The sequence below is a fragment of the Nymphalis io genome, chromosome 7 (genome assembly GCF_905147045.1).
Source record: "Nymphalis io chromosome 7, ilAglIoxx1.1, whole genome shotgun sequence".
Classification (NCBI taxonomy): domain Eukaryota; kingdom Metazoa; phylum Arthropoda; class Insecta; order Lepidoptera; family Nymphalidae; genus Nymphalis; species Nymphalis io.
In genome coordinates this window covers 2,376,609-2,390,547 of record NC_065894.1, presented here as the reverse complement: position 1 = coordinate 2,390,547, position 13,939 = coordinate 2,376,609, and the positions used below count along the sequence as shown (strand labels likewise).

Below are 13,939 nucleotides of genomic sequence, written 5' to 3'. Positions count from 1 at the left end.
GAGACGTTAAGATAATACCGTAAATAATTTCAGTAGGTTTTACTTTATGTATGTTTCCGTATTTTTTAAGCTACCAATTATAATTTAATAAATTTGATGCCGTTAGTTTAGTTCGAGTTTTTGTCGTCCGCTGGTAATATGTTATAATTATGACTTCACACTATATTTAATATGGCGTTCTCTGGGGAACATAAGCTGAAAAAGTATTTTCAGTAATCACATAAAATACCTTAATCATTACATGTCAAAAGTATGTACCACACCACACTATAAATAATTCTTAAGAAAGTGTATTGTGAACATAAAGGGGGCCTTCCTTTTTATAGTTTTACAGCTGTCAAATTAAATTCCCTAGAGTAGGAATGTGAATAAATTACAGGTTCTACTCGATCTCAGTCGATCACAACTGTCCTCAGATAAGTAATGGAAATGCTCTTTCAGATGGGAAGTGGCGAGTGGATTGAAAAGTACGTTATACAGCAACGACAGATGTTTGTATATATATATAAATATATATAATATATATATATATATTATATATATTTCGTCTTTCTGATAAATGATTAATATATAATATTAAATCAGTTACATGGTCTCAACCGAAGGTTATTGCTGAAATGGAGCTGTTTTGTGGAAGTAGTACTGCGTGTTTAGTGGCCCGCTACTGCTACTTTTGTTTGTCATTTGCACTGCTTTAATTTTTACAATGTAACAAGGATTTCATTTTCTGTTCCTGTTGCTTCTTCAGTGTTAACACTATCCTGCTTATTTATTTTACCTTTATATTTAATATCAAATTTAAAATTCAGCTCATACACTAATTTAGATTATTTATTATTTCTTAATTTAATAATTAAACAACATTTAATAATATCAATAATATCATCATATAACTTTTATTTTAATTATAATAATACTCTCTTGCTTTAGCAAAATTCTTTGTTTTTTGTGACCCCTGCGACAATTCGGTCAAATTTAAATAAACCAAAATATACATTTAATGCAATGGAAAAGCCATTTCAACCACATCCTCGGATGGTTCAAGATAAAGTAACCCAAATGGCGCAACAATAAAAAAATCACATTTATAACCTTAGATTAAATTCGCAGAAAACTTAAATCTGTTCTAATGGTTTATACGAGTTTCTTAATTAAGATTTTGTATGGATTGTCAGCAATTACATAAGAAAAAATGGCACACATTCCTAAAATTGTATTTAATAAATACATCATTAATTTAGACACACAATTACCAACACTCATATCACTTGTGACGATTTATTGTAAATTATTCGTACGATATGACCAATCACTAATAGCTATTTATTTATTTATTTATTTTTTTTATAGAATAGGAAGGCGGACGAGCATATGGGCCACCTGATGGTAAGTGGTCACCAACGCTCTTAGACATTGGCATTGTACGAAATGTCAACCATCGCTTACATATCCAATGCGCCACCAACCTTGGGAACTAAGATTTTATGTCCCTTGTGCCTGTAATTACACTGGCTCACTCACCCTTCAAACCGGAACACAACAATATCAAGTATTGCTGTTTTGCGGTAGAATATCTGATGAGTGGGTGGTACCTACCCAGACGAGCTTGCACAAAGCCCTACCACCAGTAAAGCTAATATGGTAACAGCCTGTGAATGTTTTTTTTTTTTTTTTATAGAATAGGAAGGTGGACGAGCATATGGGCCACCTGATGGTAAGTGGTCACCAAACGCCCTTAGACATTGGCATTCTAAGAAATGTCAACCATCGCTTATAGCCAATGCGCCACCAACCTTGGGAACTAAGATTTTATGTCCCTTGTGCCTGTAATTACACTGGCTCACTCACCCTTCAAACCGGAACACAACAATATCAAGTATTGCTGTTTTGCGGTAGAATATCTGATGAGTGGGTGGTACCTACCCAGACGAGCTTGCACAAAGCCCTACCACCAGTGTCCCACTGTTGGGCTAAAGCCTCCTCTCCCTTTTTGAGGAGAAGGTTTGGAGCTTATTCCATTACGCTGCTCCAATGCGGGTTGGTGGAATACACCGTAAAGCGCGATGTGAGTTATAAGATTCACGCGTTCTTACCACTGGGACATCTCGGCTATGATAGCAGCTAAGTCTGTATTAATCTCTACAACAACATAACTCAAATTACAAAATGATGCAGCGGTGTAAATTTGTAGATCATTAGCATATAGGTGATAATATATTATAAGATGAACATTATTGCTTGCTTCTGTATTGGATATAGATTATGACTTAAATTAATTATAAAAACAGTGTCATATTTAAGTATAAAATATTGTATGTATATAACTAGAAAACCTGTAATAAATAAAGCGGATCGCATACAAAAGTTCACTATGTAAAAATACATGTATAACAGTTTCAAAGTCTAATAATTACAAATCGATATATATTATATTTATATAATTCATCTCGTGCTTAACGGTGAAGGAAAACATCGTGAGGAAACCTGCATGTGTCTAATTTCATTGAAATTCTGCCACATGTGTATTCTACCAACCCGCATTGGAGCAGCGTGGTGGAATAAGCTCCAAACCTTCTCCTCAAAAGGGAGAGGAGGCCTTAGCCCAGCAGTGGGACATTAACAGGCTGTTACTGTTACTGTTACTGTTATATATTATATAGCAAACATAGAGTATATTAATGTTGTAAATAAGCATTGTAATAATTAGTGTTCCATTAAATGTTGAAAACTTATTCATAAAAATGTTTTACAAAAGTTATAATATTGTAATTAATATTTCTAAATTTTATATTGCATTTAAAATACTATTCAAATGTTATTAGTTGTATATTAAATTATTTAGCAACAAAAAGTGATGCTAACTATTGATAGTTTTACGAATTACTCGATTGTGAAGTATCGTAATGTAAAAACAGCTGAAATAAATTATTGATGGAAATTTATATTTGTCGTGGAACCAGAAACTCTTATATACACAAAGATTATCATTATACAACTCAGTTGCAATATTCATAAAACATAATTATAAAGTAACATGAGACAGGTATCATTGTCGAGCGACAATGGCTAAAGTATGAAATTTAAAGGTAAGTTTTTTAATATGAAAGCTTTAAAAAGGTTCATTATTATTGAAAATAATATTAAACGTTAAAAGAAGAATTGGTAATTTTCATTTTTGAAAATAGAAATAAAAAATTATATTTAGATAATTAAAATTTAATTAAATTATTGCAACATACAAATATATACACAAAATATATACAGGGAGCTATTCAAATAATATTATTTCAAGCCTATCTTCAATAAAGCAATAATGCTACTGAGGTAATATCGTTAGGCTAATCACAAATCAGAGGCGTAGTCGATTAAACTTGATGAGGACGTGTCTAAGCTATAAAGTGCTATGCTACGTGATATTGACGTTATAATCTATATCCGTTTAACATACAATATCAACCTGTAAATGTCCCAGTGCTGGGCTAATGCCTCCTCTCCTCTATTTGAGAAGTTTTTGGAGATTATTCTACCACGCTGTTTCAATGCGGGTTGGTGGAATACACATGTGACAGTATTTCAGTGAAATTAGACACATTCAGGTTTCCTCGCAATATTTTCTTTCGCCGCCAAGCACGGGATGAATTATAAAACAAATTAAACACATGAAAATTCGGTGGTGCTTGCCCAAGTTTGAACCCACGATCATCGGTTAAGATTCACGCGTTTTTACCACTATGCCATCTCGGCGTTTAACATATTGTAAATAAATATATAAAATTATTTGGTAATTCGTGTATTGCACACAAGCAAATCATGTTACCGATGTGATCTTTGTCAAAATTCATAAATCTATTATCGAGTGGTCACCACCGCCCATAGACTGTACGAAATATTAAACAATCCCTTATATCTTCAATGCCGTCCATCCGTGCCCCACTAACCCTTCACTAAGTATTACTGTAATAAGCCCAGACGGGCTTGCACGCGAACACAGCCCTAACACCTAAGTATACACTGTAGTATACTAATAAATATTCTATGTAAAAACCTGCATACATTTAAGTCATTGTAATGGAACAGTATAAATAATCCAACCGTGCATCATTCTTTCAATTCTTCAATACACGATGAGAAACATTAATCATTCATTGTTGTGACATTAAGACTGTGACAAGACTCGTTTAGTATTTAACGGGATTAATAAGGAATTTGTTGATAAAATTAATTGCTATGTTATTGCCACATCACGTCATTGAGTATCATATTACATAACATAACGATTAATATTAATATCACCAAATGTATTTAAATTGTCAAGTTGGATTCCTTAATAAAAATGGCGCCTTTTAATTGTGATCCTGGTCTCATTTGCTTAAAAAGATAAAGATCAAATGGACAATTGATAGTTTCCACTTACATTTTTTTAGTTATATTATAATATTATGACAATATTAAAAAAAATCGAAGCATTAAATTATTAATTTTTAAGGAGATTATTAGTGTTGCAAAAATTTATTTAGCTTAGAAAACTGCATAGAAAAATATAATCCATAAGACGAGTGATATTCGTCTTCACATTATGTTATACAATGAAAAGTATATAAAATAATAATATTTGCATACCTCTCACGTCGTGATGTTTATCTCCTCCATATCTCACGAATATGAAATATAAAACCATCAGTATCAACTGAAATACCAACAAGGGTATATATTTTATGTTTGTGAATTTATAAACCATCTTGATAACTTGAAGCTGAAAAGGAAAATGTATTATTACAATGCGTACTATTTATAAACTTACTATTCGGAAAATATTTTATTGGGAACAATTTGTTTATAATATGTTTATTGTTGTGAATTCAATTTTTATGTTTCGCGAAATTTCAATTACGTTTTTAATAGTAGTGTTTGCTTGTGTGTGTGAACGTACGAGTGTCTTTCGGCTAAAATAATTGTGATGTGATTTTTAATTTAATTAAGACGATTACGGCATTGTATATAAATGTGCTTTGATTAGTGATTACTTAAACAATACTGTTTCGAATGTCAAATAAATGATGACAGAAAGAAAAAATCTATGTTTTAACTAAATACCAGCTAAAGACCGTCTATAAGTAAGGTCATTTAAGGCAAACTACTCCTAATTATTTACTTTATAATTTGTTCCGATTCGGCATATTATTTTTATATTAAAAATCAGCAGCCACAGATATATAGTAATATGGAAATATGTAGAATATTACGAATGTAATGTACGTATTAACAAAACGTGCGTTAAAAAGCGAAAAAAAAATTGATATTATATTTCTCTTTGTTTCCAATGTTATTATTTATATTGATAGTAACGTGTTTACTATTTTTATCTGTAGTTCTACTTCCATGCATTTCCGATTTAAATTTCTTAGCCTAGCCTTTATCACTTCAGTCTTTAAGTTATCTCTGTCTACATACAAAAAACAAGCCAATCCATTACCCATTTGCTTCGAGAAAGAAGGAAAGATCAAAAATACACTTCCGAACATCGAAATCCTAATATACTTTATTCAACTGTGCTCTTACAAGCATTTTTAAATCGTCATCCGGTTCTGAAAGTAGATTCAACCGAGACTAGCCGGCAAGAACTAGTAACTTTCTTCTGTCAATTACTTAATAAATTAAATGAGTATATTTTTAAAGAAACCTACAATTTTCGGAAGCGTCGTTTAATTTCCATTAGGTAATATAACGCACGCCCAGACGAAAGCTTGAATATATAAACGTATTCAATAGCTTTAACAAAATCAGCAACTTTTGAGATAGAAATTGATTATAAAAGAGTAGTTTCTAAGAAAATCCGTAAGTTTTTTTGTGGTCCTTTGACACAGTGAAAGATCTTTTCTTTTATTTCACGCTAAAAAAACTTTGGCCACTTCGCCAACATGAAACTATTTACATTATTTTTTATTAGAAATGAGTTATATATATAAGGGTTTTTAATAGGAAGACTCCAACTTTGACAGCGCATAACGGCCATCTTAGTAAAGTGTAAATTTTGGACAAGAATACTCATTGAATCTTGATATTCCTCCATAAAAACATTTTAACAACGAGTTGAATTAGTTGAAATCTATTATCAAAATCAGTGCTGCTCGCTTAACGCTGCAAGCAATTTATGGCATTCTCGGCGGTCTCCAATCCGTTGTTTAATGTATAAATTGAAGACAACCAGTGGTTGATGACGCAGTGCCTTTACGTTAAAGAAACGCAAATCAGTTGAAGAATAACGTTGCCATACGCAAGAGCTTGGTTTTTATGCGACGTCAAATAAACGGATTATGCGTCGAGGCTTGGGCTTTCATACATACAATGTTCAATTCAATAAAGATATAAAGCCCAACGACTTTATAGTGCACTGCGTATTTGCTAATTGCACTTAAGAGAATTTGGCGACTGACCATTTGGCCGATATTATTTCCCATATATTAAAATATTAATTAGACAGGTTGTGTTATTTCATTTCAAAGTTCAGGCGCTACTAATGATTAACCCTGTTTTTATAAATAAATATATGGTGGGTCATCATTAGGCCACCTGATGATAAGTTGTCACCAACCTAGACAAAGGCACTTTAAAAAAACATTATCCATCCTTCTTGACGCCAATAAGCCATCAATCTTGTGAACTAAGATGTTATGACCCTTAAGCCTATATATATTTACACTGACTTACTCACCCTTCAAACTAAAAACTAAAGATACTAAGTAGGGTGTTTAGCGGTAGAATATGTAGGTATTATAGATAGCTAGTAGAAACATTATTAATAAAAACGGGTTTCGTTAATTACACTTCAATTACAAGGTTAGACTGAAATAGTGAAGGCTTGAAATGTAGAACAAAAAATTAGGACCAGACTTTAACCAATTAATCACGGGATTTAGTGACACGTCCAAAGCCGGTAATTAGGATAAAATCCTCTTTAATCAATTCAGGCCGACAGCTGAATACCTCAGAACTTGGATGAGATTTGGCAAAGGTGTTTTCGTTTCGAATAAATATATAAAAAAGGTTTAGGCCCAAAAAGCCGTCTTAAATAATTCACCTGAATTTAAGTTTCAAATAAAAACTTAACATCGTCAAACAAACTATAAAATTGAGATGACTCAAATGAAGCTGTACTGAGTTCAACGTAAAAATAATAATTATCATAATCGGTTAATACATAAAAATACCGGACCTTTTCTTCTCCTCAAAATAAGTTATCTGAATTTATTGCACCGTGCTGTTCCAATGTGGGTTGGTACACAAGAAACACATGAAGCAGAATTTCAATCGATGCAGCCTGGTTTTCTCATGATGTTTACTTTCACCGCTGAGCATGAAATAAATTATAAACCTAATACATGAAAACTTATTCATGCGTGGTCGGGCTTGGATCCGCGTCTGGTTAAGGTTCATTTGTTCTACCACTGAACCGGCCCCATAAATATAATTTGTTATTTATTTGAAATACTCTAAAAGTATCTGTGTAAAATTTAATTTATTTTAAAGTAAATAAAAATAATATTTTACAACGTTGCTAAGTAGCTTTTATGTATCTAACAACATTTATACATATTTAAAAACTGATTAAAATATGTTATTTATACATTACTGAATATACCTATTAAAATTTATTTTAAATAAGCCAAAGGTTGGAATACACACTAAACAATATACTTAATCTAACACAAAAATGAGAATAATCTCATTAAAGATAGCATAACAGATATTTTTATTATTGAATGTAATACGAGTACTTATACTTAAAATATCCACCACAATTCAGATACAAACTGTTTTAAATGATCCGACGTAGAAATACATAAATACATACAAATCTATGCTTTCAATTGCAAAGGTGACTTCTATTTGAAAACTGAATCGTGAAAAGTCGACAAATCCTTTAAAATTGAAATAAATCGTGGAGATATCAAACTTAATTTCGCAAGTTAGCAATTCATTGAATCGTAAATTCACGTTTTGGTTCAAACTAATTCTAGATGGAGATTGGACAGTCATTATGCAATTTGCTGCACGCGAACATAAAAATTTAAATTCACTGCCCTTTGAATAATTTCAGGTAAATATTTGAAAATGTTGAACGTTTTAAAACTCAATACTTATTGACGGTATTTAAGTATTAATAATTTGTTGTATAGAAATGATAAGTTTAACGCCTCTAAAATAAATAGACTTTATGGTGATTCAACGAATATTTTATTAAAAACTTTCTGTTATATTTTGTTGTGTTGTAAAATATTTCGCGTTGGATGAATTTGTTTGTGTATGTAATCTATATCATAGTAATCTTACACACACATGCATACACAGACAAAGATTATGTTTATTTAAATAACTTTCATTATTATTATACGTTTTAGATTAAATAAAAAAATTAACTGTGTTATGTTTGTAGCTTGATTTATGTGAACAAGTCAAATGTGATTATATTTACGAATTTATTTTTTTACATATTTTATAAATCGTTGAAGTCCTTTAAATCCACAGACAATGGGATTCTCAAAACTAAAATAATTGCTCAAATTTGGTATTTAAACTGGAAACCTAGTCAGTACAATAAATTCTAAATTTATTTCAATCTTTCAATAGTGTTTTATAATAAAACTGGACTCAAAAATCTCCCTAGAAGTAAGCTTTAAAAATATTTGAAACTGTTGATAAACCTGAGGCAAGACTACCTTGGGCTAAACTAAACCTTATGTAAAAAGAAACATTAAAATCGGTTCATAAATGAAAAAATTATTCCTGAACGTACTTAAAAAAATAGAATATATATTTAAATATAGATGAATTGAGAACATCTTCTATTTTTAAAGTGAGTTAAGAAGAAGCATTACCTTGTCACACTTTTTTAATTTTTGGTGTACATTTTAATAAAAGTAATCTTTGAATGATAAATGCTCCCTGCTTTTGCCTTTAAACAAAATTACTTTTTTAGATTTAAAAAAATATGTCACTTAAATAATTTATTTAAAAGTAACGTGAAATATTTTTGTTTTGAATTGTTTTATGACATTCTTTAATGCAATTTATATGTTTAGTTTTATTTTGAAGTTTAATTTCACGAAGATTTTAATTTTAATTTTTAATTTTAATTTCTGTTAATAAAGATCGAGTCCGTAATCTATTTTATTTAAAATTAATATATAATAAGAGCTTTAAGATAGGATTAAATTAATTAAATATTTACTCATAAAAATACAAGCAAATTTTCTTATTAAAATTCTCTATAATTTAAAAAATACTAACTGTAATCGAGTACTTTAAATATAAACTTACGTTAATTCCGGCAGATAAGAAGTATGTACCAAGTGACCCGCGCTTCAGCGCTTACTGAGAATATTCATTCGCCACACTTCACATACGTTCGACGCATTTGATCTGTTTCGACAATATGTTTTATTAAACTTTTTAATAAGCGTCTAGTTACTAGTCCAACGTATATTTGTTTTGTTATCTTCATTAAAATATAAAATCTCGTTTGTGGAATATTGTTTCAATATTAATTTTGCGAATTTTTTTATTATTTATTAAATATCGGTTTTTAGAATATATCTAAACAGCATGTTTTAATACTATTTTTGGTTTTATTTATATTGCTGTGTATCAAGCATTTAAATCAAGTTTTTATTTAAGAAGTTCGACGACCTCGTATTTGGGAAAACTATCAAATTTTTGCTTGATCGTGTTATGATTGATATTGCAGGCTGTATGCCTTATATAAATACATTAAATATATAATGTATTCATAATAAAAATATAAACTATAAATAATAAACTTTAAAATGAAACAAAAAAACACACACGCAAAAGACAGTTAAGAAATAAATTATTGTAAGTGTACATTTTTTGTATGATGGGTGGTTAAAATCTGAAAATTTCATTGATATATTTTTAGTAAATCAATTTCAGTATTAACACTGACAACACTGATATGGCAACTAAACAAATTTAACACCGGCATTGTTATAATAAACCACTAGTTTTATATAAAATGTCATTCATAATAGAATGTTAAATCGTTGAAAACTTCGTAATTCACAAATAATAATAAAATAACAGGCAGATGTGAAAGCTTGTGAACATTTACAGTCGAGGCACTGTGAAATCGCGGCCCATCAATATCCTATATTTATTGTTACAGTGAACGTGCGATGCATTGAGCGATATTTGAGTGTAGCATGTCGAAAAGAATAACGTATGAAACAAAAAAAATTATACGCGTTCTATTTTTGATCGAAGTTTCCAAATGTTTTTTATATTGTTAATGTAATGAAACATATTGTTTGAAATTCATAATCTTTTTACCCTTTTATCATATTATATATTTCGATTGTCTTGACGTTTTACAATCAAATGTCACACATAATTAAAAAAAAAACAAAAGTAAGCAATTATTTATCGATTTTATGACTTTAAAAAACGTATAATAATATTAAGCGTTTAAGTGTTAACGTTAACGTTTAAAATATGCGCTTTTTGCTTGCTTTCTTATACCTAATAATATTATAAATACCTCTTTTGACTGCCTCGTTGGTCTAGTGGCTTGATATAAGGCCGCAGACCCGGAGGTCCTGGGTTCAATTCTCAGGTCGGGCCAATATAAAGTTATTGGGTTTTTCTGTCAGAAAATTCTCAGTAGCAGCCCGGAGGCTGGAAGTTGGAAGTGTATACACTCCCGTGCCTCGGAAAGCGCGTAAAGCCGTTGGTCCTGCGCCTGAACTCTTTCCGGTCGTGTCGGATTGCCGTCCCATCGGATTATGAGAGTTAGGGAATAGAGAGTGCACCTGTGTTTGTGCACACACTTGTGCACTATAAGATCTCCTGCGTAGTTGGCTAATCTCTCTTGAGATGGCTGCCGTGGCCGAAATCGGTCTGGAGGACATTTGTCTGTCTGACTCATTTCTCTTTCAGTTCTCATTTTGATAATCTAAGCCAAGTGTTTATTTAATAGAGATTTTGAATTTGTCAGTTTTGATATGAAATTAATAATATAACGATAAAAAAATGTTTAATCTAAGTATAATAAATATTTAAATTGATCGCGTCAGAGTTTCAAACGTTGCATATTGAAGCGCTATGTACAGGTAAATAAAGGACTATTAAACTGAACTGGGCAGAAATAGCCGCATAAGTTTGACCTGGAGTTCAAAATACAAGTTCATCACGTCTGTGATATTGGTGACAAGTGACTTCGTATTTCCGAGTAATGAAAATATGTTTCTATTACAAGAATATATTTATTTATTAGTATTAGTATTTTAGTAGTTTATTATAACAATGCCGGTGTTAAATTTGTTTAGTTGCCATATCAGTGTTGTCAGCGTTAATTCATTGAATGAAGATTTTACATATCGTTTTATGACATTTATAACGTCAATTATTGCGTCACTGCTGAACATAGGCCTCTTCTAAGGTGCGCCAAAGCTCCCTGTCCTCCGCCTTCCGCATCCAGTTGGTGCCCGCCACCTTCTTAAGGTCGTCGGTCTACCTGGCTGGAAGGCGCCCTACGCTGCGCTTGCCGATTCGCGGTCTTCACTCTAGGACTCGTCTGCTCCAACGGCCAAACATTACGGTATAGACGACTTGAGGACTTGACGAAGGTTGCCAAATCCCAAGCGAATTCTTCGATCGGCTTCCTTCTCGAAGTTGTTCCTACCAACTTGTATTATCTGTCCTAGGTAGGTATATTCACTAACAACTTCGAGAGGTTTCCCCTCGACATATAACGTATATCGGTCCCGGCACGACATGCCTATTGAACATGACCTTGGTCTTGTCCAAGTTCATACCGAGACTGACACACCGGGACGACTCGCCTAGGCTGCGCAGCATTTCGGTGAGTTGTTCCAGCGACTCTGCTATGATGACGATATCGTCGGCAAATCGAAGGTGTGAGATGTACTCGCCGTTTACATTGACTCCATACGCAGTGCAATCCAGCCTCTTGAAAACGTCTTCCAACGCGTTGTTGAACAGTTTCGGGGATATTACATTCCCCTGTCTCACCCCTCTGCGCAGTTGGATCGCCTTCGTCTTACAGTCCTGGATGTGGACAGTCATTGTAGCGGCGTTGTACAGACATCTCAGTACCTCGATATATCTCCAATCGATATGACATCTCTGCAATGAGTCGAGCACTGCCCAGGTTTCGATGGAGTCGAAGGCTTTCTCGTAGACCACAAATGCCATACACAGTGGCTGATTGTACTCTTCGGTCTTCTGCACAATCTGCCGAACAGTATGGATGTGATCCACGATCGAAAGCTGGCTTGCTCTGGGGGCTAAAACTCGTCAAGTCGTCTTGCGAGACGGTTCGTGACGACTCTTGAGAACAGCTTATACACGTGACTCAGGAGGGAGATTGGTCTGTAGTTTTTCAAGAGGGTTTTATCACCTTTCTTGAAAAACAGTACCACCTCACTCCCGCTCCACGTTTCCGGGGTCTTGCCACGTTGGATGACGGAATTAAAGAGGCTTGCTAGCTCTTTCAGGACCGGAGTCTCGCCTGCCTTAAGCAACTCTGTTGTGATTCCGTCATCTCCCGGGGCTTTGTTGTTTTTAAGCTGTTTTAGAGCCGCCCTAATCTCACCTTGGTCAACGACCGGGAGCTCCTCGGAGAAATGGCGCATAAGAGGGGCGCGCTGGTCATCAATACTGATTCCCACGGGTTTATCCGATCTTGAAGAGAACAACTGCCCATAAAACCTCTCTACTTCTCCGACAATCTCAGGCCTAGAGGTAACGACCCCACCATTTTCAGTTTTAAGTTTTGTCAGACGCGGCCTCCCAAACTTGCGAGCGAACACTTTCGATCCCCGATTTTGCTCAATCGCAGCCTTGATGGCACGGGTATTGGAGCGTCGGAGATCGCGTCGCGTCAGCGTTTTTATTATTCGATTTAAGGCCTTATCTGACAAAAACGATGGTAGTTCTCGTCGTTTTCTCATGAGCTCGAGTGTCTCAGCAGAGAGTTTTGGTGCGTTGTCTCTTCTCTGTGGCGGAAAACACTTGCAGGATGTGTTTTGCAGTATTTTGACCAGCGTGTCAGTTTTCTCATCAATGCTGCTTACAGTTTCCAACGCGGTGAATTGATTTTGAAGTTCCATTTGGAACTTTTCGGAGCCTTGAGCAGCTTGGAGCATGGTAGGTCGGAGAGTAGACCTCATCATTTCTCGATCTTTCGGCTTTGAAGTCGATATTTAGAGTGCCTCGAACCAAGCGGTGATCACTTCCGGTATTAAACCTGTTGATCACTGTAACATCTCTAAATATGTGCCTTTTATTCGAAATGATAAAGTCTATCTCGTTCCTTGTCACGTTATCAGGGCTTTGCCAGGTCCACCTCCTCTGAAGCTTCTTTAGAAAGAAAGAATTCATCAAAAAGAGCCCCTGCGCTTCGAGAAAGTTTACCAGCATTTGCCCCCTGTGTTTCTGCAACCCAAGCCGTAAGGTCCAACTTTCGATTCACCGCTATCTTGTACTCCCACTTTAGCATTATAGTCTCCCATAAAAACATTGTAGTGGGCCTTCGAGGTGTCGTTGAGGGCCTTTGCGATGTCCTCGTACATTGCTTTGACCACATCATCAGAGTATGTCGAAGTTGGCGCAGATACCTGTACGACCTTCAGGGAGTCCTTTCGGAAAGTTTTAGGACAAGGTATGCTACCCGGTTCGAAACACTACTGATTTCCACAATGCTGCTAATGAAATCCTTTTTGACTAGAAAACCGACACCACCCTGGGAGAGGTTATCACCTTCGCGGAAGTAGAGTAAGTTACCGGACTCTAGAGTTATCGTGTCCTCCCCCTGTCTTCGGACTTCAGATAACCCCAGTATATGCCAGTTTATATGATTTAATTCTACTTCTAATTCGGCGAGGTGAGCTGCTGCTGCTCA

General features: G+C 33.9%; 1 protein-coding gene across 2 annotated transcripts in view; it reads right to left on the bottom strand.

Moving 5' to 3' along the window:
- LOC126769598 (ammonium transporter Rh type B-B) overlaps positions 1-9,396 on the bottom strand; it is a 34,821-nt gene extending 25,425 nt beyond the window's left edge. Inside the window, exons 1-2 of one of the 2 annotated variants that reach the window (XM_050488465.1) lie at positions 9,319-9,396; positions 4,621-4,753 (exon numbers count right to left, since the gene is read on the bottom strand). In XM_050488465.1, coding sequence (XP_050344422.1) covers positions 4,621-4,738 — 118 coding nt within the window. In that variant the 5' untranslated portion in view covers positions 4,739-4,753; positions 9,319-9,396. Of the gene's footprint in view, positions 1-4,620; positions 4,754-7,213; positions 7,321-9,318 lie in introns of those variants that run through there. The other variant, XM_050488466.1, reaches the window with a different exon arrangement.
- Positions 9,397-13,939: the final 4,543 nt, after the last annotated feature.